Here is a 22,562-nt window from a genome sequence, read left to right as displayed (position 1 = left end):
AATAGAAGCAACCACTTCAGCTCCACTTCTAAGACGTGACAAAAGCGAGTGCCCGGCCTAGTAATGACAGAGTGTTCAAGGCATTTGGGGAATGTATTGATTTCTTTGATTTTTTTTTTTTTTCCACAATTCCTCCTAGAATCATACGTGGCGGACTTTGACGGCAGAAGCTCCCTGCTCTACCGGTTCAACCAGAAGTCGATGTCGACGGTGAAGGACGTGATCTCCCTGCGCTTCAAGAGCCGCCAGGCCGAGGGGGTTTTGCTCCACGGGGAGGGTCAGAGGGGGGATTACATCACCCTGGAGCTTCACCGAGCCAAACTGGCCCTCTACCTCAACCTGGGTGAGAAGCACAAACAAGGAGGGGGCGGCTCGGGGTCAGCCGGTGACAAGGACTCTCACTTTGCACCCCTCCTTTTCTCTGTTTCCTCACCATAGGCGGTTCTAGGGGGTGGCAGGGGGTGGCAGCTGCCCCCCTAGAAAAATGCCTTGCCACCCTAGTTGTCACCTCAATTTCAGACAGTTTATTTATTTATTTTTTTAATTGTGGCTGTTCGGAAACTCGCTGTTACGAGACTCAAATGTCCGAGTGCAAGTAAATTCAGCAAAAGATGACACTCCTACTATTTAAGGCATTGATAAATGAATAAATAAATAAATCAAAATATATACATGTATTTCTAATGCCGCCTTTTGGTTTTCTATTCAATGCTTTACTCATGTACCACAATAATGGAATGTTTTTGAGTTAAAATATCCTCATTTGGGGGTTTTCCAAGCAAATATTGATATATGGGATCGTTTGGTATTAAATTAGCATATATATTTCTGCCACCCCTTAAAATCTCCATGCCACCCTCTTGCCACCCCATGAATATTCATTCATGCCTATTTGTATATATTATTTATTTGGTTTGGTTTTCCACTGAAATGACATGAAATATTGTTTATTGTTTAAATACTTGTGCATAAGTATTTGTTTATTCATAGGTATATTTGATTTCTGCCGCTTGAAAATGACCGAAATAAACATTCATTCATTCAATATTTGTCTAGATCCGCCCCTGTTCCTCACCTTTTACTGACCTTTTTAGGGTGATGCAAATCTTGGCAGCACAAATTGATAGCATACATCATAGTAAGTGCCATCAAACTAATGTAAGTTCAGAGTTAAGAGAGGAAGAAAAAAAAGCGTTAAGGGACACTTTTATGAAAGCATAATTGATTTTTTTGATCCTATTAGCGCGTGTTTTCCTAATGATAATCACCATCTGAAGGTCATAGTTTAGCCACCTTTTTAATTACCACTTCAGCACTGACTACAAATAATGTCTTATCTGTTGAAACTCACCTTCATTTACCCTTAATTTTCTTCTTAGGCAGATTAAAGTATGTGGGAAAAAAAAAAAAAAAACATCATTATCTCTATTCACACATTTACCTGCTTTTTCAACAACATCGGCTAATGGAGACATGTCTGCTGAGTGGGAAATTTAAACCCAAAAACCATGTTGTTTTGGCAGCTCAATTAAATCACCCTTATACATTTAATTTATTTACTTTTTTTTTTCAAATTTGCCTGCCAGCCTGAGTGGCTTCAGTGGAAATGATCACTATGAGGAAACCCAGCATATGTAGCTGTGCAGGTGAAGGCTGAATTTAAGAGGTCGATGCAGGAGGGGTGGAAAACTTGAGGGTATTGTTGCCAGCAGTGTGTGTGTGTGTGTGTGTGTGTGTGTGTCTATCCTTGTTCTTCCATTACCAGCGCACCTGAGCTCCTCTGCCTGGCTGCCCTCAGACATTTAAAGGTTCACACTGGTTCCCGCCTGAGCCCGGTCAAAGTGTTTTCATGCTGTTTTTCTCGTGCGCTCTGCCTGTTTCCAGACGACACCCGGCTGAGGTTCAGCAGCAGCCGGGTCGCCGTCACTCTGGGCAGCCTGCTGGACGACCAGCACTGGCACTCGGTCCTGATCGAGCGCTTCAACAGGCAGGTGAACCTCACGGTGGATTCCCACACGCAGCACTTCCGCACCAAAGGGGAAGGAGACTCGCTGGAGGTGGATTATGAGGTGGGTCTATCCAAGCATTTTTTTTTTTTTTTTGTTACTTCTATTTTTACCTCTGCTGACGCTGGAAAAGACTTGATGAGACTCACTCCTTCCTGTATGTTGGCAAGCAGGTTTTAATAATAACTATTCTGCTGTGTTCATATGGTCTTAGGTAAATCCGCCTTCACAGACTTGTACGCCAGTTGCTTCACAGTATGTTGGCTGCTAAACACTGACTCATTTGGTATTTTGTCAGAAAATCAAACTCGCAGGATCAGAAAGTTAGTCAGATAACTAAAGAGAATGCCAGATCTGTGCGGTAGTGGTTTGAATCTGTAAAATAAAACTTTTTTTTTTGTTTTATTTTTATTTTTTTAGGGCATTTCAGCTGGTGATAGTGGCGAGAAAAGAAAAAAAAAAGTTGAATTTTGGGTTTATGACTTTATAAGAAAAACATTGACTAAACATGAACCATTATCAGTGATACAGTTTAAGAGCATTATAATTAAACACTGCCAGAGTTTTGGGCTCTACTGAGTGTGTAGTTTTATGAATTTATTGTCATCTTTTGTGTTAAGCGCTCCTCCTGTGCTGTTTCTGCGCCTCCCAGACTCTAGTTTCCTCTGACAAAAGGAATGGGTGGTGCTGTAATGTGTTTTCCTTCAGATTCTCCGGTGAAGTTTGAGTTTCTGTAGCTGCAGCTCTTGTCTGGTCGGTCTTGTTGGCCACGGCTGTTAATGCTACCAACACAGTTGTACTTGTGTTAAGACAAATGCCGTGGTGAAACACATTGACTGCTGTGGAGAGCAACCCAGCTCCGAGGACTTAGAGCAGCAAATAGTAAAGCTTTCAGGAAGTGGACATAGGCTGAATCACTGATACTGCTAGTCATAAAAAGAAGTTTAAAAATGCATCTATTAAATTGGTGCATCAGTCAAGAATTCTGCCAATCGAACTGCATCGATCTGCCAAAAGACATAACACTCTGACCCTGGCCATAACTGATGTGAAATCTTTTGAATCCATTCATTAACAGTTCTTAAAAAATAAACTAAAATAATTTGAAATACATACATAATACAAAAAAAAACTTCATACATAAAGAAATAAAGGCCTTGTTTTGTTCTAACAGAATATTATGGATTGCAACTTTTTTGTCAGTATTTTTTCTCAAAATAACTAATATTTCAGTTGTCTGAGCTTTTGACTTTACAGAAGAACAGTGATGATGATGTATTATTTGCCTTAAAGTTCTGAGCCAAATTGTTAAATCAAATTGTGGTGTAAAAACCCAATTGCTATTGAATTGTTTCCAAAAAGAAAAATCGTTGCTAAATTTAATTACCGACTTGGGATGGTGAATCAAGCTGAATCTGTGTTAAGGCAAAAGTTCACACTGGGTTACGTGAAGACTGAGGCTGTATTAGTGTTTATTTTGATTTGCAGAATTTCTGTATCTAGCACTAAGAGGTCAACGTCTCTGTTTTTCTCTTCTTCAAAGCTGAGCTTCGGAGGCATCCCACTGCCTGGCAAACCTGGCACCTTCCTCAGGAAGAACTTCCACGGCTGCATCGAAAACCTCTACTACAACGGAATCAATATCATAGACCTGGCGAAGAGACGCAAGCCGCAGATATACAGTGTGGTGAGGGCTTTTTATAGTTTAATATTCATGCAGCTGCCGTTCCCTCTGGTGAAAACCCAATATGATCACTTATGCAAGAGCTTCTTCAGTCGAGCAGGGGAGGTGAGGTTAAGAACACCTAACCTCATAAAACAAATGAAGCGCGAGAGTTGTTGCATAACAACTTGAAGGACCTCAAACACGAAGAGAACAGGTCTTTGGTTTAGAAAGCACTTAAGAGCTAAGAAGGTGGGATTGTCTTTGCTCTTATTTTGGAAGGAGGTCAGCCCTTGGTGGTGGGGTGCTATGTACTGTATTCACTGATCCATTCAGCGTAGGTTATTATTACCTCCTGCCTCTAGCCTGGGGGTAAATTGCATTATTGAAGGTAGCCGCTTCCAAGGGTTGTCAAGGTCTTGTGCTGCTTAAAATGACATATCCTCATGAATATTAACCCTGGGAAGGCCTCTGGCTCTCTGGGCCTACACCTGGAGGTACCAGGCACCTCACTGTGAGTTGCATGCCACATAGCATCTAGCTCTGACATTAACACAAGAGTGGTATACTTAATAAAGTCATCCAAAATAGAAACACAACTTAAGGCGTGTAACCGCTGAGACCTCGTACTGTTCGTTTAATTACACTTCAAGCCAGTGGGGGCGCTTGAAGATTAAAGATTTACCTCTTTAATCTTCAGCGTAACGCGTGGAAACCGGATTAAGCAATGACAAAACTTGGAGAACAACAACAACAATGGCCACAGTGAAAGCTTCTGAGGGAATATGAGGGGTCGGAAGGCGTTTGATCCGTCATAAAGATGCAGATATCCTCTAACAAGCTCAGCCTCTAACAATTTCTTTTGAAGAGTGGACGTGATATTGGCATGGAGATGGAAACAAAGGCAATGCCCCGGAAAGGGGAATGTAAAGCTTTCCCACAAGGCAGCACAGTCACTGCGTTATATATTAGACTGCAGCAGTGGTGCAAGTGAATGATGGAGCAAGAATGATGGCACAAGAGTTCCTCCCGGGCTCTTGCCTGTATTAACTACAAGGTCACATCACTGAAGCCAAGACATCCTGAATGTTCATGGGCGAAGACAGCATGTAAAGATAACGGTGCATGTTGTCTTTGTCTTCATGTAGTCAAAACTTTCAGCACCAAGGACAGCGCCCAGGGGTGTTGAGCACCACACCGTCCCATCAGGAGTCTAAATCATGAAATTACTTCAGCAGCAGGTTATTCAAACATTAACTGGGCAGACACAAGGCAGAAAACACCCGAGAGTAAACACCCAGCAGTAAACATATTGTCTTTGCTCTTCCAGACGTGGCATCACATGAGCCATGTGCTCAAAGAAGACTGATGCTTCATGTGGGACTTCTGAAATAATAATAATAATGATAAAAAAAAGAATAACAAGATGAGGGTCCATGCAGGTGTGCACTATAGTTGTGGGACTGGCCACTATTATCAAATGGAGACCTGGGTGCAACCACACCACCTCTATCTCAGGGATTTAGGTTTGGGCTTAGGGCTGGAAAATACAGACAAAATCAAATGACACAATATATTTGACCAAATACCTTGGCATTGATATTGTGACAGTGCTATAGGAATTATTGTGACTACTGTAGGAACTATTGGCACTTTCAAAAGAGATATTTGATTAACACTAGCATTCAGAGAAATGCATCTCTTTACTGTAATGCAGCCTGTAAATCCAGGAAAACAAGTCATGACATCACAACAACCAAAATCCCAGATGATTTATGGTCTCACACCATGATATTGATATGATATTGATATAACACTCACCCAGCCTTATGTCTGCTGGTGTGTTAAGAATTTGACTAGTTCGACCAGCAGCCCCTGTTCACACTGTGTAATCCGAGACCAAAGCAGCACTTCTTTTTTTTTTTTTTTCTATTTGTTTCCTCACAAGCCTGCTGAAATGTGTTTCTGCAGCCTAGCATTGCATGGCCTTTAGCATAAATAGTTATTCACAATAAGCAATGGTGTCTGCCATCTCCATAAGATCCCTTTAAATCACTTGGAGCTCCCGAGTCCCCGCGGATCGTTTCTCTCAGCTGTTGTTCCTCGCCTCCCCGTGTCACTGGGATCAGTGATGTGTTCAATCCAGCGCTGCAGTGACCTTTTCCCGTGTCCACGTCCTCTGTACTCTCTCTCCTGTCCCTACGAGTCTTTACGCCTATGGCACTGACATTCAACCCACTTCCCTCCAGAGTCCATACTACACCGGTTCAATATTCTTTCGTTTCGCCTTCCTCTCTCTCCTCTCTCTTCCTTTCGCTGGATAAGTTGACAGGCAGGGAGCAACACAACTATTTCCCAAACTCTTGTTTAAGAGCCTGATCAGGTTAAGTTGTTTAACATGAACCTTTCAAGCCCTGTGATTCAGTGTCACTGTTGTCCTGATTAAGCCAATTAACACAATTTTCCCCCACCCTTGCTTGACTGAGAAATCGTGTCTTACTCCTAACGTGGTGGAAAGAGTCTGCACAGATGGCAAAACCAAATGTGAAAGGAGTAAGATGTCTCTGTGCCACAGCAGCCTGTTTAATATGGAAGCACAGCCCTGTCTGCTGGCAGTAGTATTACCAGGGGAGATCTGGTGATTGGTGATTTTGACCTTAGGACACCGGGAATTTGATCCCAGCTGGAATAATCATGTCAGTGATTTTCTCCAGTGAGTCCGGTAAAAATTCCGGCTGAAATTACCTCCCTTATCTTAAATTAACCGATGTCTTTGGGTATTTTTAATTTCATCTGAATCGACATCCGCTTTTTCACACAGCTACCGATTTCGGCACCTGTTATCTAGATTACAAGGCCCGTATTTCCACCGGTTACACGGCCCTCGGGTAGAGCAGCAGCACTCTTTGCACTAATATGGAGCTAAAAAAAAAAAAAAAGACAAAAGAATTGTGGGTGTTGCTGTGTGAAAACATTGTGTTTGTGTGTCCTAGGATTACCACGGTCCCCCAGCAAATTATTACACTGCTTGAATGACTGACTGAAATTATCGATTTTCATGGGTAAAATCACGTGTCGAACCTCCCCTAGCAACAGAAGTACTTCTCATAAATCCAAAAATTAAAGCTCCCATGCCATAGGGGAGTAAGATAGGCATTTCAGTCAGCTTTCTCATGAATATGCCATTTATATGTGCCAACCCAAAACCAGATTACTGAGTTCTCTATGCATGTCATGTTTCTGTCTTTCCGTCTCTGTGTGTCTCAGCACTGTAGGATGTGGAGTTTCGTATCAAAATGTCAGATTAACATTGCGTTGTTAATTAACCTTCATGTAGTATGTTGATCTTGACTGGGGACAAGGTGACTGTGGTTCCTCGCTCTCCAGGGCAACGTGACCTTCTCGTGCTCGGAGCCCCAGCTGGTGGCCTGCACCTTCCTGAGCTCCAGCAGCAGCTTCCTGTCGCTGCCGGCAGCGGCGTCTGCCATGGGGGGTTTCTCTGTTCGTTTCCAGTTCAGGACGTGGAACCCGGACGGGCTGCTCCTCTCCACCCGGCTGAACCCGGAGCCCCAGAGACTGGAGCTGCAGATCAGCAACAGCCGGCTACGCCTGACCCTGCACACCTCTGGCCAGCAGAAATCTGAGGTCTCCACTGGTGAGGCTGCAGGCCACACAGGCGACTGTTTAGTGAAAACCACAGCACCAAAACACAGAATAAATATCTAAGAACAGGCAGGACACATTACATCGAGCAAGCAAACAGATGCAATTTTTTAATATTTTTAACAAAGTAAGTGTTGCTCTGTGGCGGTGGTATACATAATTATAGTGGTGGCACTGCATGACATTGAAAATGTGAAAATATTTCCACGGTAAAAGGGGAGCCTGGCTGCAAAATATGTGCACCACTGAGATACGAAATTGGGAAATGTACATCATTCATATGTACCAGAAAAGCTCTGGCTGAGGTCCAATTATCGTCCTTGGCTAACTTGTAGACTTGCGGTTTCCCATCTAGGACAGCGAGGTTCGAGTCGAGTGTGTTGCAGCGGTGTCAACACAGGACTGAATCCTCCGTTGAAAAGTACAGTGTGTGCATGCATAAGCATCTGCCTTGGCCAGAGGGGGATTTAGCTTTAGCTGTGGTAACCGGCCTGTCAGTTCAGCTTCGTGTTGTGGGTCCCAGCTCAGTAGGCAGTCAGCTGATAATAAACAAGTAGCCAAAAAAATAAAATAAAAAAAAAATGGGGGTGGCATGACTGGTTCTCAAGTTTGTTTTCCCTCTCTGCTTCATTTGAAGGAACAAAAATATTTAATTCATTTCTATCAGGCTTGCATAATTAGCATGATTCACATTTACGGTTGCATTTGCTCAAGTTTATTTCACCGTCTGAATTTCAGACAACGTCACAGATGCTCTTGAAGTGTAGGCCATGTTAACTTATAAGCTTTACCGAACTTTGCAGCTCCAAATATAGCTCAGGTTTACTCCAGAGATCTCACTGAAAACTATTAAGTGTCACAAACTGTCGGTTTTTACACAAGTGCTTACATTCAGTGCATCTCTTTTCCAATAAAGCCCTACAGTCGATACTCAAAGCCATCAGTGAAGTGACAGTGTTCACGTTGGGAGCGCCATACTCTTAGACCCAGCCTTCAAGAATGAATAGAAAGAATGAAAATTGAAAAATAGGTATTTGTCAAAAGCCCTATAGATAGTCGGCTTGCCTGCTGCCGGAGGTAGTTGCCTAGTTTTCAGTAAAGAATGTTAGCAGTGCAATATGAGGAACAAACAGCCTTTTGCCGCACAATGTGACAAAAAATGCCTTGTGAAAAAACCCTCAAATGCAAATGTAAACCTTTTCTTGTAAGTAGTGCTTCTAGAAGTGGGTAAGTGTTGTTTGGAGTGCAGCAGACATGGCTGCGAGTGTTTGACAGCTGCCAAAGCTTTGTGCCGGAGTGAAAGCTTTGATGGAAAAGAGCAGTTTGCAGTCTGCATTGTGTTGTGTTTTCACCAGGACAGGATCGGTCACCTCTGCTTACTTTCTCCTCACCAAAAACTGCCATCAAAAGGGCCTTTCAAACACAGATCAGCAGATTTCTGCGCGTTTGAACAGTAATCTGCTCTTGCCGCTCTCCACAAACGCAGCAAATGAAATCTGTTTTCTCTCCATGTCCACTTTTTTTTTCTCTTGGCAAAGAGTCAGCATTAGTTTTAATCAGTTGATTAAAATTTCCTGGCTGTTGAGGGTTTTGACAAATGCTAACTTTTAACATTTATCTATTACATTAGTGCATAATGCTAATCTGCCAATGGCGATGTTTGCATGCATTGAGCAGGCTGGCAGATATCCAGACTTTGGTTAAGGTCATATTCAGGTTAAGCTGTATGCATGAACTTTTGTTGCCCTGTGACTCAGTCGTCCTTTTGCGATGAATAAGCTAGTAAACAGAATATCTCCGCTCTTGTTAAATCAGCAACAGTTTCCTTCTAACAGACATATAATAAATGTAAGACCCAGCCAATGTGTACGTGTCCTCTGTAGTAGACAGTATACATTTAGAGCTTAATCCTCCAGACTGCATTCTGTGATGAAAACTCCTGATGTGCCTTCAAGCGGACAAGCTAAGCTTTAAGACATCACATGTCTGGCCATCGGACCTTGTGAACTTAAAATAGTTGGCGCAAAAGATTATTTTTCCTTGTGTTAGAACCTGATGGATGCTTTCAGTGTGTTTTTAGTGAATTTGAAGTCGCTGAAGCGTGAAATACAAGCCCATTTAATGATGTCTACTGTAGTGGACGCTGGGTCAAAGATTTTCCATTTTTGAGCATTTGCACATGCAGCTACGGGCTCACACCCATTGGTTTTAATGGAGGACTTCAGTGAGGATAGTTAGCGATGGGGCTGCACATGGGCACACATGAGTACACACACATATACACACACACACCTTCACCACACACATATGTCTCCGCAGTAGAAACGTGTGCAAGACTCAGGCAGGCTCCAGCGGGGCAGGATCGGTCCAGCTGGTGGTCGAGGAGCGCAGCCGGAAATGACACTCGATGTGCGGCTGCAGGCGGAGCTGGAGCCGCCTGGAGCCTCAAAGACTGAAAATAGACCAAGAGTATCCTGCGGTCTGCTACAGTGGACATCCTGGAAAACATAAATATAGATAGATAGATATACATGGATATGCAGTCTTTATTTTTTTTTTCTTTCGGAATTTGTTTTTGTTGCCCCAGACATTAAAAAGCATTCCCTCCGGGTCTCAGGAGGATATAATGAAAATGATGATCGTGATAGAAACAGCAGTAGTAAGTTTCCGTCGCTGTTATGTTTTGTGTCAACATCAAAATGCAGCCGCTGTGCTGTGTGAAAGCAGTGAGATGTCTCTCTGTCGCACGTCAGCCAAACCCCGGCTGCTGACTCACCGAGTTAAGATCAGGACTCAGGACTGTCGGTAGTAAACCGGATTCCCTCAGTCGGCTGTGCCTCCCAGTCCCCCAAGAAGATAAATGTTTGGTTTTGTCCATTTCTGCCCACAATGGAGAGATGAATAATGCATGTATATGGATTTAGTCATTTTTTTTCCTGGCTTAGTGAGGCAGTTATTCTAGAGCGGAGTCACTGAGCTCCTGTGGGACTGATCATATCCTGCAACAATGTCCAGATGTGATCAAGTACAAACAGAGGTCATCCTCCATCTGTTGCATGCTGGAGCTCTCTCTGAGGCCGTGTTTACACATGGCACACTTTTTTGTTTGTTTCAGACAATAACTGTCTGAAAGCCAGCGCATTTAATTGTAGTGAATGGTAATTCTCCTAGCTTGGAAGCTGTCTCTCACCTCTCTACCAGATGGCGAGCACAGAGGGGATTGTTGACAAACTGCAGACAGACGCAGCTTGGATGCCCTTGACTGTTAAGGCTTGTGTTTTATTAACCAAGGAAAAAAAAAAAAAAAAGCAAAGATTATACCTCTGTGGTTGGCCACTGGGTTTCACACAGGAAGAAAGAACAAACAGAATTAAAGGGGTCAAGAGATAAGCCTCTTTTTATTTGGTAATGGCAATGAAAAGATATGAAATGTACCAAAGGAAATCTCTCGAGTCAACATCTTTGTCAGCTGCTGCTGCAGGGTGTTTGCAAAGTCAAGCCAAACCTCTCACAAAAACTAGTGATCTAGTTTTAAATATAAACTAGGAAAATTCAACGCTGGCTGTCCTTTATAACAATTACACAGGTTTATGCGGAGATGCTCTTCAAGGACAGTTTTTATGCCAGCTTATTCACTATTACAGTCTGTTTCCTGCTCATTTCAACTATTTTTTCAGGGCATAAAGTCAACGACGGACTCTGGCATTCAGTGAGTCTCGACACAAGGAATCTGCAGATCACTTTGACTCTGGATAACGAGCCGGCTTCCACCATCGAGCTGGGGGAGCAGCTGGACGCCGAGGACATCATCTACTTTGGAGGTGAGGAAGACGTAGAAAGCCTTTAACATTTCCTTTACTCTTAAAACGTGAACAGAAATCTGCCAATGAGATGAGATAACCTCACTTTTCCGGCGTCAAATCAGCCGTCGTCTTGGGAGTTATCTTGAAAGAGGAGCGCTGTAACTTCCCTCCCGTCAAGACTTTATTTGTGCCGAGTGAAGCCGCCTTGAAAACAGATGACGTTATCTCAGCCCACAGGCAGATCGTCTCGCTTGTTTAAAGAACACTGCAGTAAATGACTTGTTAAGATGGATATTTTCTGCAGCGTAGACAAATTAGAGGAAGAAAAGCATTAAAAAAAAAAGATTGTGTGCCACTTTAAATTTCAGCACTGGAAATCCAGTACAAATTCCTCGTTCATATCTCACAAGTTGGCTACAGTCGCCTCTATTCGGCATCTTAGCGCCTTTTTAAATTCAAAGTGCCGCTTAAGCTGAGATTTACTTAATACATCAGTACAAACTTTAGCTTCCCAGAAGTTGCCATGTAAATCTCAAATCTTCTGATAGCTGGCATTTTACTAAGCCGCTTTTATGGCTTCAACTTGCATAATAGGGTCTTGGTATTTTTTATTCTGGTCGCTCTCCCTTTGGTGGCTTGTTTCCCGTCACCGACGTTTAAAGCAGCACACACACGGTTGTCACTCAGACGCACACCGTTTATATCATTTTCAGTAAATAGCACTTTGTGGATGTGCCTGTGGATGTTGCAAGCAAACCGGCAACACAACTTACTCTGTAAGCCTGTTTTGCTGCATTAATTCAGCCGGAGCTGTTTTTGGTCGATGCTGGATTACATAAAAACTCCCTGCTGTGTTTCATTAGGTTGTCCCTCGTCCGCGGTCCCCTCGTACTGTAAGAACCCCACACTGGCCTTCCAGGGGTGTATGAGGCTCATATCTATCAACAGCCAGCCAATGAGCCTCAGTCACGTCCAGCAAGGGATGCTGGGAAACTACAATGAGCTTCAGTTTGACACGTGTGGCATCCATGACAGGTATGACAATTACCTCAGGAAGGGGGATTCAGTGCCGGTGGCCCCTTGACATGATAAGCTCAGACAGTTTTCCACAGAAGGTTATACTGATCTTACATTTACAGCAGACAAGTCCTACTGCCAATCCACTGCCTGTCATAATTCTCTCTCTCTCTCACACACACACACACACACACACACACACACACACTTTGTAAGGGCCAGTATTGTGCAGACTACTGAAGAAGGGCCTTATGAAGACCATTTGAGTTAAAAATATTTCTGCCTGGAGATGTTCTTAAACCAAAAAAAAAAAAAAAAAAAAAAAGCTCAGACAGGGTTATTAAGGTCTCAGAGGAGAGCAGTTTCCAACATTTTATTTCTTATGCAGATCTAGGGCCATGGCAAAAAAAAAGTTAGGCTACATTACAATTATTTTAACAGATACTGCGATTGTGATGTGACCCACGGTTTTAGCGGTAATGACTGTAAATTTGCATTATTAAGAAATCTAGAAATGCATTATTTAGGGGATAATCAACGGGCAGGTGTGCATGAAACGGTGTGCGTTGGACGTTTTCAAGGCACGCTCCACAAAGTGCCTTAAATCTGTTTAGCACACACCTATGAGTTGATTATCCCGCTTATAACCACGGTCATTTGCCAACAATATGAAGGAAAGAGGAGAAAACAATCTAATACATTCCACTGGAGTGTTTTTTTGGTTTTTACTGAGGTCTGTACCAAATTTGGTTGTGCAAATTGGCTATTGCACTTGATCATATTGCAGTTTTGATAATATTGCTGGTACTAGTTCCACCCTTCACTCTCCTTTTATTGTATTTTTGTCCATTAGTCAGATAGTTAGTTAGTCAGTAGGGTTAGTCAGAGTGTGTTAGCACCGTCTGTGATAGTTGGATTGGATGCAAATAAGAGTAGAAATAAAAAAATGCCATTTATGTTAAATGTCTCTAACATGACACTTCACCCCAATATACAGTAAATGCCAACATTTGCAAGTCAAGACTTGAGGTCTGGACATCCAGGGCTGAGAGTTGGCATAGCGTGCTCTGGTAATTCATTAACCTCAGGCAGGGAGGTTATGTTTTTACCCATAACTCTGTCGGTCTGTCTGCAAAACATTTCAGTACTTTATGAAGGGATTTCTACAAAGTCATGTGAGCAGACAGGCTTTGAGCCAAGGAACAATTGATTAAACTGTGGTTGTGATCTGGGATTGCCACTATTTAAAGATCTTTTTTTTTTTTTTTTTTTTTTTTTTTTTTTAAATTCAGTCATTTCTTAGCTATAATTCTGCAAGTAACAGAGAGGGAGGCTTGATGTAGAATCGATTTAAAGTGATAATCCTTAAGATTCTTGTTTTTCTTGATTTTGATGACTCATTTAACTCATTTATTCCAAACAAAGCCTCTGCGGTTGTCTTTGATAAAAGCATCGCTTCCTGTGCAGGGGAGGGAGAGGCTTACCAGGCTTTCAGTGTTACTGGCTTCATGTTGAGTCATTATTGTACGGTACGAATTGATGATAGACAGTAGAAAAGTTGCAGGCTATTACTTTAATTAAAGATTAAGTTGATAGGAATTATGTCTTTGGGTATATCATCAAGGCAGACAATTATCCAGTGTTGCTTGTAATGCATAAAGCATGAACTGCCTAGGATTATAGTTTTTTAAAAAGGTATATTTCATTCCTAATCAGAAGCTGAAATATACTGTATGTGTTGCAAACAACTGGTGAAAATGCACATACTATAGCAACTGACTTTCACCTTATTATTTAAAGCGGACCCCAACTCCCATGGTGTCTGAGAAGGAAGTGGAAAGAACACTCCCGCTGTTCTTCATTCTCACTCCCATTGAACTCCCATTAAGTAATCTCCTGTACATTGTGCAAGCCTTGCATGCTCATTAGCCAGATCTGTCATTTTCACAGGATGCTGACTCGGTGACAGTGCGGCCCTTGACGAGTTATTACAATCAGTTTGGTGAATGGCTCCGGTCAGCCACAACTTTTCCCTGCCTTTGTGCTGAGGAGCTTTCCTCACTGTTTAACCACTAAAACTTCATTGCCCTCTTTATGACGAAGGTGAATATTTTGCATGTCGGCGGCGTAGCGCTGTGATTCACAGGGCTCTCTCTCTCTCTCTCTCTGTGTGTGTGTGTGAGTAGCAATAGAATAGAAATAATTAAATAACCACCTGAGCTATTGTTCTTTAAACAATCGACTGCCGTCATAGTTTTTAACAGCTGAGTGGGAATTAGAATGGCTGTGTTGTCGCTGCAGTGCCCACTAAAGCTACTCTCCCATGGGATTGGCAACAATAAAGCAGATAACAATGGGGCTGAAATCTATAATTTATGCGGAGCTGTGTGGCTGGTCACTCTGAAATTTAAAAAGGCACTTAGATTCTAAGTTGTTGTTTTTTTTTTTTTTTTTAAGCCTTTCTTCTACTTTTTTTTTTTCCCAGAGCCAATGAGGCGTTTCGCAGTGCCTTTTTGTGTCTAGCAGCTCCTGAAGAAAATGAACCTAGAAATGGCTTTACTTCATCCACATATGCAAGTTGAATACCTATCTACCGCTCTATCTCTCTATCTACTTACTAGCCTGCCCATCCATCCATCCATCTATCTTGCAACATACCTATATAAATATCGAGACATATATAGATGTAGATATAGATAGATGGGTAGATATTTGCAGAATTAAGACATTAAAATAACTTTTTGATTAGGAGATTTTTAACATACACTTTTCTCCAGTCAGCTGAATATATATGATACATTCACATGTCAGTGTTAAATAATTTTTCATTAGCACAAAGAGTGTGACTGATCTTTATTGCTATTTGTTGTTTATTAGTTACGATGTGCAAATATCTATATATAAGAAAACTTTGCATATTGGGTCATGAGTTCAAAGCATGAAATGACATAACGAAGAAGACTTTGGTCCCAGCTCATTGTGCTTTTTTAAAAACACTTTTAAGACATAATTTCACTTACAGTAAGTTTTCATCATGTCCTGCATTTTATATTTATATATGTATTCCTATGTTTTGCTCAAACCATTAACTTGGTCCTAGTTTTTGGCTAAACTAATCTGAATATCCAGCCACTCCTTCAGCCTAACCTGGCTTCCCATTGGTCATGGATTTCTGGGAATATCATGGAATTTTCAGAGGTCTATCCCAAACAGGGGAATATGGGGAATTTGATTAATTCTCCGGTGAATAGATGGGAATTATCAGGGAGTTTTCATTATAGGAATTTGTGTTTTCCAACTTGTCTCACGCATGTGTCGCATTTCGGACTTCTTAAATGGTGGGCAAAAATCACAAGGCTAGACCCATGCTCATACCCGCCCGCCTCTGCAAGTTTTCTTTGTTGTTACGAGTTCCCGCTGTGTGTGATTTCACTGAGATGTGTAACTGCTCCCCCCCCCCCACAGCTGATAAATAATTCTTTCTTTTTTAACATCATGCATACACCTAGCTGAAAAAAGACTATTATCCAACAGCAAAGTGATTAGTCAATGGCAACAGATTACAACACACAGGGAAGGTCATTAGGTCATTTCTCCCTTCACATTGGAAACATTGAGTGAGTTGAGTGAGAGATGCTGCGGGCCATCATCTTAATTTCTGACCCCTGTCCCAAAAGCCTGTTACATGGTGACTTTCAATGCAGCTGCAGTGGAAACCCACGTAGAACCCCAACTTTAACAAAACCAGGAAGAAATAAAAACAGCTTTAGTTCATGGAAATGTTTTGATTATGCAAAGTCATAGAAAAGTTGTGGAAGGACCAACCAAGGATATTACAGTTAACTAAAACTAAAGTAAAAACTAAAACTAGGTGTGGGGAAAAAAACAAATGAAAACTAGACTTTTGAAGGTGATTTTGTTTTCCTGTGCTGTTTCTCTCCACTTCCCCCCAGATGCCTTCCCAACCTGTGCGAACACGGCGGCCAGTGCTCTCAGTCGTGGAGCTCCTTCTACTGCGACTGCTCGGGCACCGGATACTCGGGAGCTACCTGTCACAACTGTTAGTTCACATCCTGCCCCCACACATCATCATCGCCTCACAATGTCTGTCATAGTTAATAAAATAGTCTGTGTGAGCGTTCAGTTTTCTGACATCCAATTTCACACCTTTAAATCTAGCAGATGGATTTGCACCTTTGCCATGTTGCGCTTAGCTGTTGAAAAGGCTACCTTTCAAAATCCGCTTCCAGGCATTCCTTTTCACACATTTTCATTTCAAAACAATTTTAACAGTAGATGGAGCATATTGGGAGCATACACGCCTACAGTTTCTACTTCAGCTTCTACCTACAGTGTGAACTCAAAAGAGTCTTTAAATGTGAGTTGCGAAGTTGTCATTTCCATGAATCGTATGATTCATGGAAATGGATTCATGTCTTTTGGATGACAAAGTGCTCATCACTACTGCTGCGAGAAAAGAAAAACATGTCTGACAGAGGCTTGCTTACTTCCTTTCATTACATGTAACATTTTGAATTTCACTTTATTGTTGCAAAGGACAAATTGTCACTGTCTGGTGTGAAAACATCAAATGTTGTGTCTTCAAACTGTCAACTTTTCAGGAACTTAAATGAACAGACTTGCTTTAGGCTGACAGAAATGCATTTCATCCACTCCAGATGACTCAAGTTGATTTTTCCGTCGTTCCTTTTCTGCATTTCACTCCGTCCACTATCTAGAATTGCCAGAAATTAAAAATGATTTATTGATGTTAAACTGCAATGCATATCACCTTTAACCTGTTATGAGCCACTGTGAGGAAATAACACCACTTTTCCACCAAAATTACCGAGGTGAAGTAATTACCGGGACTAGTTTTCAAGAACTAAAAAAGTCTCCTTCAGCCTAAAGACCCACAAAGATTAAGGAAATTAATCCGCTCATGTATGAAAGAGTGGAGCTGTTTTATTCGTCATTTTTTACAGTCATGAAGCATCAGGCTGTTGAATCTATTTTAGCCCCTTGTTGACAGATCACTTTTTGCAGTGGTTTTTCTCAGGTAAGCAGCTCTGTGTTGTCATTTGCGCGGCTGTGTGTTTGATGGTTATTAATTTGCACTTTATAATGTAACCACCGTGAAACAATCAATGAATCAGAAAATAACAGTTTATTTCTCTCTCTCTCTCTCTCTCTCTCTCTCTCGGTTGCCCATTCTCTCAGCTCAGGCATTCTCTCTCTCTCTTTTCTCTATCATCTTGTGTAAAATGAGTCGTGAAGCTGACAGCAAAGCCTGCTTTTACTGTTAATGTTATAAAACAAAGAAAAATGTCAGCCCCTTGTCCTAAACCGGTTCTAAATTGATACTTGAGTAATTTCTTGTTCCTGAAGCAGCCGCGCTGTATGTGACCAATCAGCGAAGGTCATCCCTTCAAGCCCCACCCCCAAAGTTGTACCCCTTTAGTGGGGTAAAGAAAAAAAAAAAAGTGCCTGGAACCAAATGGTGACCCTGGTCCCCACGGTCGAAACACAGACAGTTCCTCAAATGGTTTCTCGTTCCTGAAGTTTTTTTTTTTTTTTTTTTTCCAATTCTATGTCGATAGAAATATGGTATTTCATATCTCCCCTGGTAGCTAACCTTTTATATGTATATTTCTTTCTCTGGCTCCAGCCATCTACGAGCCGTCCTGTGAGGCCTACAAACTGACTGGCAGCTCCTCGGGCTACTACTCCATTGATCCAGATGGGAGTGGTCCCCTGGGGCCCGCACAGGTCTACTGCAACATGACAGGTGAGATCACCGCAGTCCATCACGGGCCCAACCTTTGACCCGTAATATCGGTTTTATCGTCGTCATGGATGCCAGGAAGAATATCTGTTACCTAATGGGGATCCTAATAAACAAATAAACTAATATTCTTCTGACGGGCTAATACAGATTTATGGCCAGAATAAAGCTGCGGATTGTATTGCACGCTTCTCTTATATAATCCAACGTGCAGTGTGACTGATGCAGTAAATCTCTCTGCACAGTCATTATCTAAGCTCTGTATATCAGGGGGGAAATCTGTTTTGTCCTCTGTCCTCTTCATCCCCATTGTAGAAGAGTCTATGACACCGCCATTTGTTTCATATTCCCCTATTTAAATGAATTTACATGATAATGACCGAATGAAAGTCCATTAATTAATTAATTAGTTTTATGAGACTTATCAGACAACAGTAACATGTGCCTAGTTATTATTATTATTATTATGTTTTTGTTTTTTTTTGTTTTTTTAAAGATTGGAGGAGATGTGATGAAATTTCAGCTTTGAAACGTGTCAGTCTTGTCTCCCGCTGTGTTTCAGTCTATATTGGAAAGCCGCTGGCGAGAGAAAAGAGATAAGCGCGTCTCTGTGGATTTGTGAAGCCTCGCTAATGTGTGGCTCCGCACTGAATGAATAACGAGAGGTGGATGTGGTGACTGTGACTTTGCACAAGATGCTTTCCCAGGGATAAGGCTGCATTTTCTGATTAGGCGCTGCTATCAGGATCAGATTCAAGCTTTCCTGACAAACTGTGCAGCACATTCAAGGAAACTGTCCTCATTGCAAAGCAGTGGCTCCTCTACCAACATTTCTCTAACCTCTTCCCACACTGGAACATGCATCCGTTCATGTACGTGCACAGGCCAGTGGTTTACAGGTGCAACGTGAATATCGCTGCTTGATTACACAGCTTTGTTGAATACACAGTTCCCATTGGCAAGCTAATCCACGCCGAGGTCTGTTATTTTATCTCTAATTAACAGGCCGCTGCTTTCTGCAAGACACCAGCGTTTCACGTGTAATCTCATCACCCTGCAGTCAAGTTGTCTGATCGATGCTGTTGATTTCTGCAACTTTAACTGGCAACCTTGCGTGCCAAAGAGACATTACTCCTTGGTTGCCGCAGAGAGCCAAGTCAAAATTATATTTTTCTAGTCCTTAATCGCACTTACAGTCTCAAAAGGCTTTGCAGAGCCCACATGTTCTGATACAGTAAATTAAAATGCCATCCCCAACTGTAGACCCTCAGTAAAAATGAGGAAAAATCTAATTTATCTCTGAGCTGCCCTGAAATTACTCCTTAAGTAGCTTTAAAATTAGAGGAAATATTTTTTACCCAATATTATATGACAGTGTCACATACATTTTATGTATCTCTGCCTCACTGAGTGAAAAATGAGTGAAAAATTCAAACTAAAAAGGCCATTGTTTTGTGGCTGCAGCATTACATCAAATAGAAATATCTACATCTGTTGTGCATAATGTCATGCACATTTCCCAGTAATTCAGCAGGAAATATTCTCTGGTGGAGATCCCAAAGCTCGGCCGCCACATCATGCATTTGTAATGACAAATCCACCGATGGGACCCGCAGGTTTGGGGGGCGAAAAAAATGGGAGAAACCTTGGAAAGGGCAACACAGAGAGGGATTCCCCTTCCAGAAGACATCAGGCGTGCAGCGGGTGCCAAGAGTGGGCAAACAAAGATAAAATGTTGATAATAAAATGGCGCGTAAACAAAAGCCACAGAATAAACAGAGCAAAAATGCGTGGGTGAACACAGATCTGGCGCAGGACACCAGCATCGCCTCGGTCACCATCAGCATCGTCATCATCAAGGTTATAATAAGAACGGCAGCCAGTGCAGAGACATCAGCACTGTGTTGGTCACAAAGACAAACAGCAGGAACCACAGGCAAGCAAGACGGAAGAGTCCAAGACCACAGACTCCGATATTTCCCAGATGCGGTCGTGACCTTACACAAAAAGATAAGTGTTAGATTCGCCAGCCTCAGCCACCCTGAAAACTACAATTACAGATTCCTGGTTTCCCTTTGACACTGATAAACAACCAAGTGGCTCCTGTTGTCGACTCACACAAGCATCCAAACCCAGGGTTCCCATGAACCATGGAATTTCTGGAAAAATCACAGAATTTTGAAAAGTCTATTCCAGGCAGGAAAGGTCAGGGCATTTATTAGATTCTTGGGACATATCATAGATGTCAAGATTTTTTTATCAGCTTCTTTTAGTAGAATTAAGCGGTGTATTTGGTGAATAACTAGTCCCTCACCAAATGTAAAATCCATTTTCCATTGTGTTCATGTTATGTTCACTTCCCCTGCAGAATAAAACAAAATACTAAACTTGAACAAGACAATAAGCAATTAGTTTTTTAAATTTTGGTCCTTGAAAAAAAATGTCATGTTCATATTAGTACTGAAACCTCAACATTTTTTATGGAAAGTCACACAAACATCAGGACATTGCTCGTATGCCAGAGTGAGAGCCCTGCACAGCAGTGTTTTGATAGGCAGCCAGTCATGTCACACCGTGATGTGAAGGCACCAGCCATGAAGCCAACTGCAGCCATTGTTTGCTCTCTTTGCTTCTGGCTTGCTAGAGGGAGGCGGCTTCTCCTTCTCCGGCCTAATGCTCCCTGCAGAGAAACACGACGATCAGCCTGAGGCCTGCGCTCTGTCCCATTTACACCAACACAGAGTCTCCCTCTGTCTTTGTCCCACGAATGAGTGCAGTTTTACCCATACTAAGGAACCAGAGCGACTAGAACCACATGCCCACTGATAGCCTGTCCTCTCATCCCTGCAGAGCAAAGAGCAGATTTGAAAGGAATTGCAGAAGACGCACAGAGGAGTCCATAAAACTGTCCACATGTCTCCAGTGACACTGACAGAGAGACACCCAGTGGACACTGTATTTTGCAATGAGAAAGACAACTGGACATCAGGACACAGCAGAGCCCAGCTTTGTATGAACCACTGAAACTGAATGGGTAGCACCGGCATGGGCCTTTGGTTCATTGCACATTAGAGTATTCCCGGGTGGTTCACCTTGCAGAAGCTGAAAACATTCACTGATGTCATTGCAAACAGAAACATGCTCTGTTTTCACAAGATAGTGAATAAAAGAATTATGAAAATAAGCTTGTGGCTCTTGATTTTGGTTCAGAAAAAAAAAAACAAAAAAAACATGGATTTTGGGAGGAGTTGAGTTTTACCTGGTATGTTGTTGGGGGCTTTGCCAGAACATTATTTATTTACTTTATTAACAACAGCACAGCCAATTCGGATTAGCAAACCATATCTAATTAGCTAATATTAACATTAGCCTGATATAGGCTATGAATTGGCTTCCAGTAGCACGCTGATGACTTTAATTAATTCCACGCGTTAACTTTAACTTTCCCCTTTGTTGTTTTCTGTGCACACCGTGACAGAGAGAGAGCTACCAAACACCCAGACTCTTGTTTTATCACAATGGAAGTTTTAATAAAGTAATTCAAACAAAGTCTGCTGTCAATGCGGCGGCATCAGTGAATGCTACAGCTGTTGCCTTGGCAAGGTGAACCACCCGGAAATACTCAGATTTACCATGAGCCAATTCACAAACCGATCTACCCGTTCAGTTTCTATGGTATGAACTCAATGAACCGCAGCATGCCGAGCCAGTCTGCACCAACTGGGCATGCAGCACAGCAACAAACATATCCAGTGAAGAGAATGTAAATGTTTTTGCTCATGTTTAACTGTAGTGATGATGTGTTACATTTATAATCTCCCATGTTCGATAAGATCCGATAAACACACGACCTTACAGTTTGCATGTAGTCCACTTTGCCTCCACTAACGCGATCTGACTTCATGATCTTACAGTTCTGAGTACCCGACTTTAAACTGAGTGAAGAACAGCTAGACTCAAAACCTCCGTCGTCTCTTTGTTTGTCTTTGCGTGGAAACACACAACAAAGAAAAACATGCGCCCACACTGCCTGTGAGGCTTGTGGGTGCACAAACAGTACAGCCTATAGACACACATGCACACACTGCACACCCACATTTACATATGTTCACACTCACACACGTACACACACATGCCTACTTGTACAAAGTTTTTGTTCATTCGTGTTGCTTTTGGAAACTTCTGTTTCATAAATTGCGTGCTTTCTCAAAGGGCTTTGTAGCTATTACATAATGCATGAGTAAACCAACCTCTGCTGTTAAAGACAAAGATATGATCATTGATTTCAGGAGGCGACCACCCACCCCTGAGTAAACAGTCATCAAAGACACACACATTGAGATTACGGACAGCTACAAGTATCTCGGCACCATAATTGACAGTAAGCTGTGCTTTGAGGAAAATACTAATGTGATCTGTAAGCAGGGACAGCAGAGACTTTTTTTCTCCCTGAGGAAAATAACTTCCTTTCAGGTTGGTAGCCAGATAATGACCCTTTTTTACAGACGCTGGAGAGGCTGTTTTAACGCTCTGCTTGGTTGCCTGGCTTTGAAACATGACCAGTAGAAGCAGACTAGGCAGCATTGTTAAGGTCACTGACATGAACCAGGTCCAGCTAAACCAGA

At 42.1% G+C, this 22,562-nt stretch overlaps 1 protein-coding gene across 1 annotated transcript in view; it reads left to right on the top strand.

Moving 5' to 3' along the window:
• LOC115380096 (contactin-associated protein-like 5) overlaps positions 1-22,562 on the top strand; it is a 103,610-nt gene that overhangs the window by 56,834 nt on the left and 24,214 nt on the right. The window contains exons 5-12 of the mRNA XM_030081147.1: positions 140-343; positions 1,885-2,069; positions 3,550-3,693; positions 7,057-7,324; positions 11,010-11,153; positions 11,999-12,170; positions 16,106-16,212; positions 17,821-17,940. Coding sequence (XP_029937007.1) covers positions 140-343; positions 1,885-2,069; positions 3,550-3,693; positions 7,057-7,324; positions 11,010-11,153; positions 11,999-12,170; positions 16,106-16,212; positions 17,821-17,940 — 1,344 coding nt within the window. The remainder of the gene's footprint in view (positions 1-139; positions 344-1,884; positions 2,070-3,549; positions 3,694-7,056; positions 7,325-11,009; positions 11,154-11,998; positions 12,171-16,105; positions 16,213-17,820; positions 17,941-22,562) is intronic.

The sequence above is a fragment of the Myripristis murdjan genome, chromosome 21 (genome assembly GCF_902150065.1).
Source record: "Myripristis murdjan chromosome 21, fMyrMur1.1, whole genome shotgun sequence".
Lineage (NCBI taxonomy): Eukaryota > Metazoa > Chordata > Actinopteri > Holocentriformes > Holocentridae > Myripristis > Myripristis murdjan.
The sequence above is the reverse complement of the archived record's forward strand: the minus strand, read 5'-3'. Positions and strand labels throughout refer to the sequence as shown.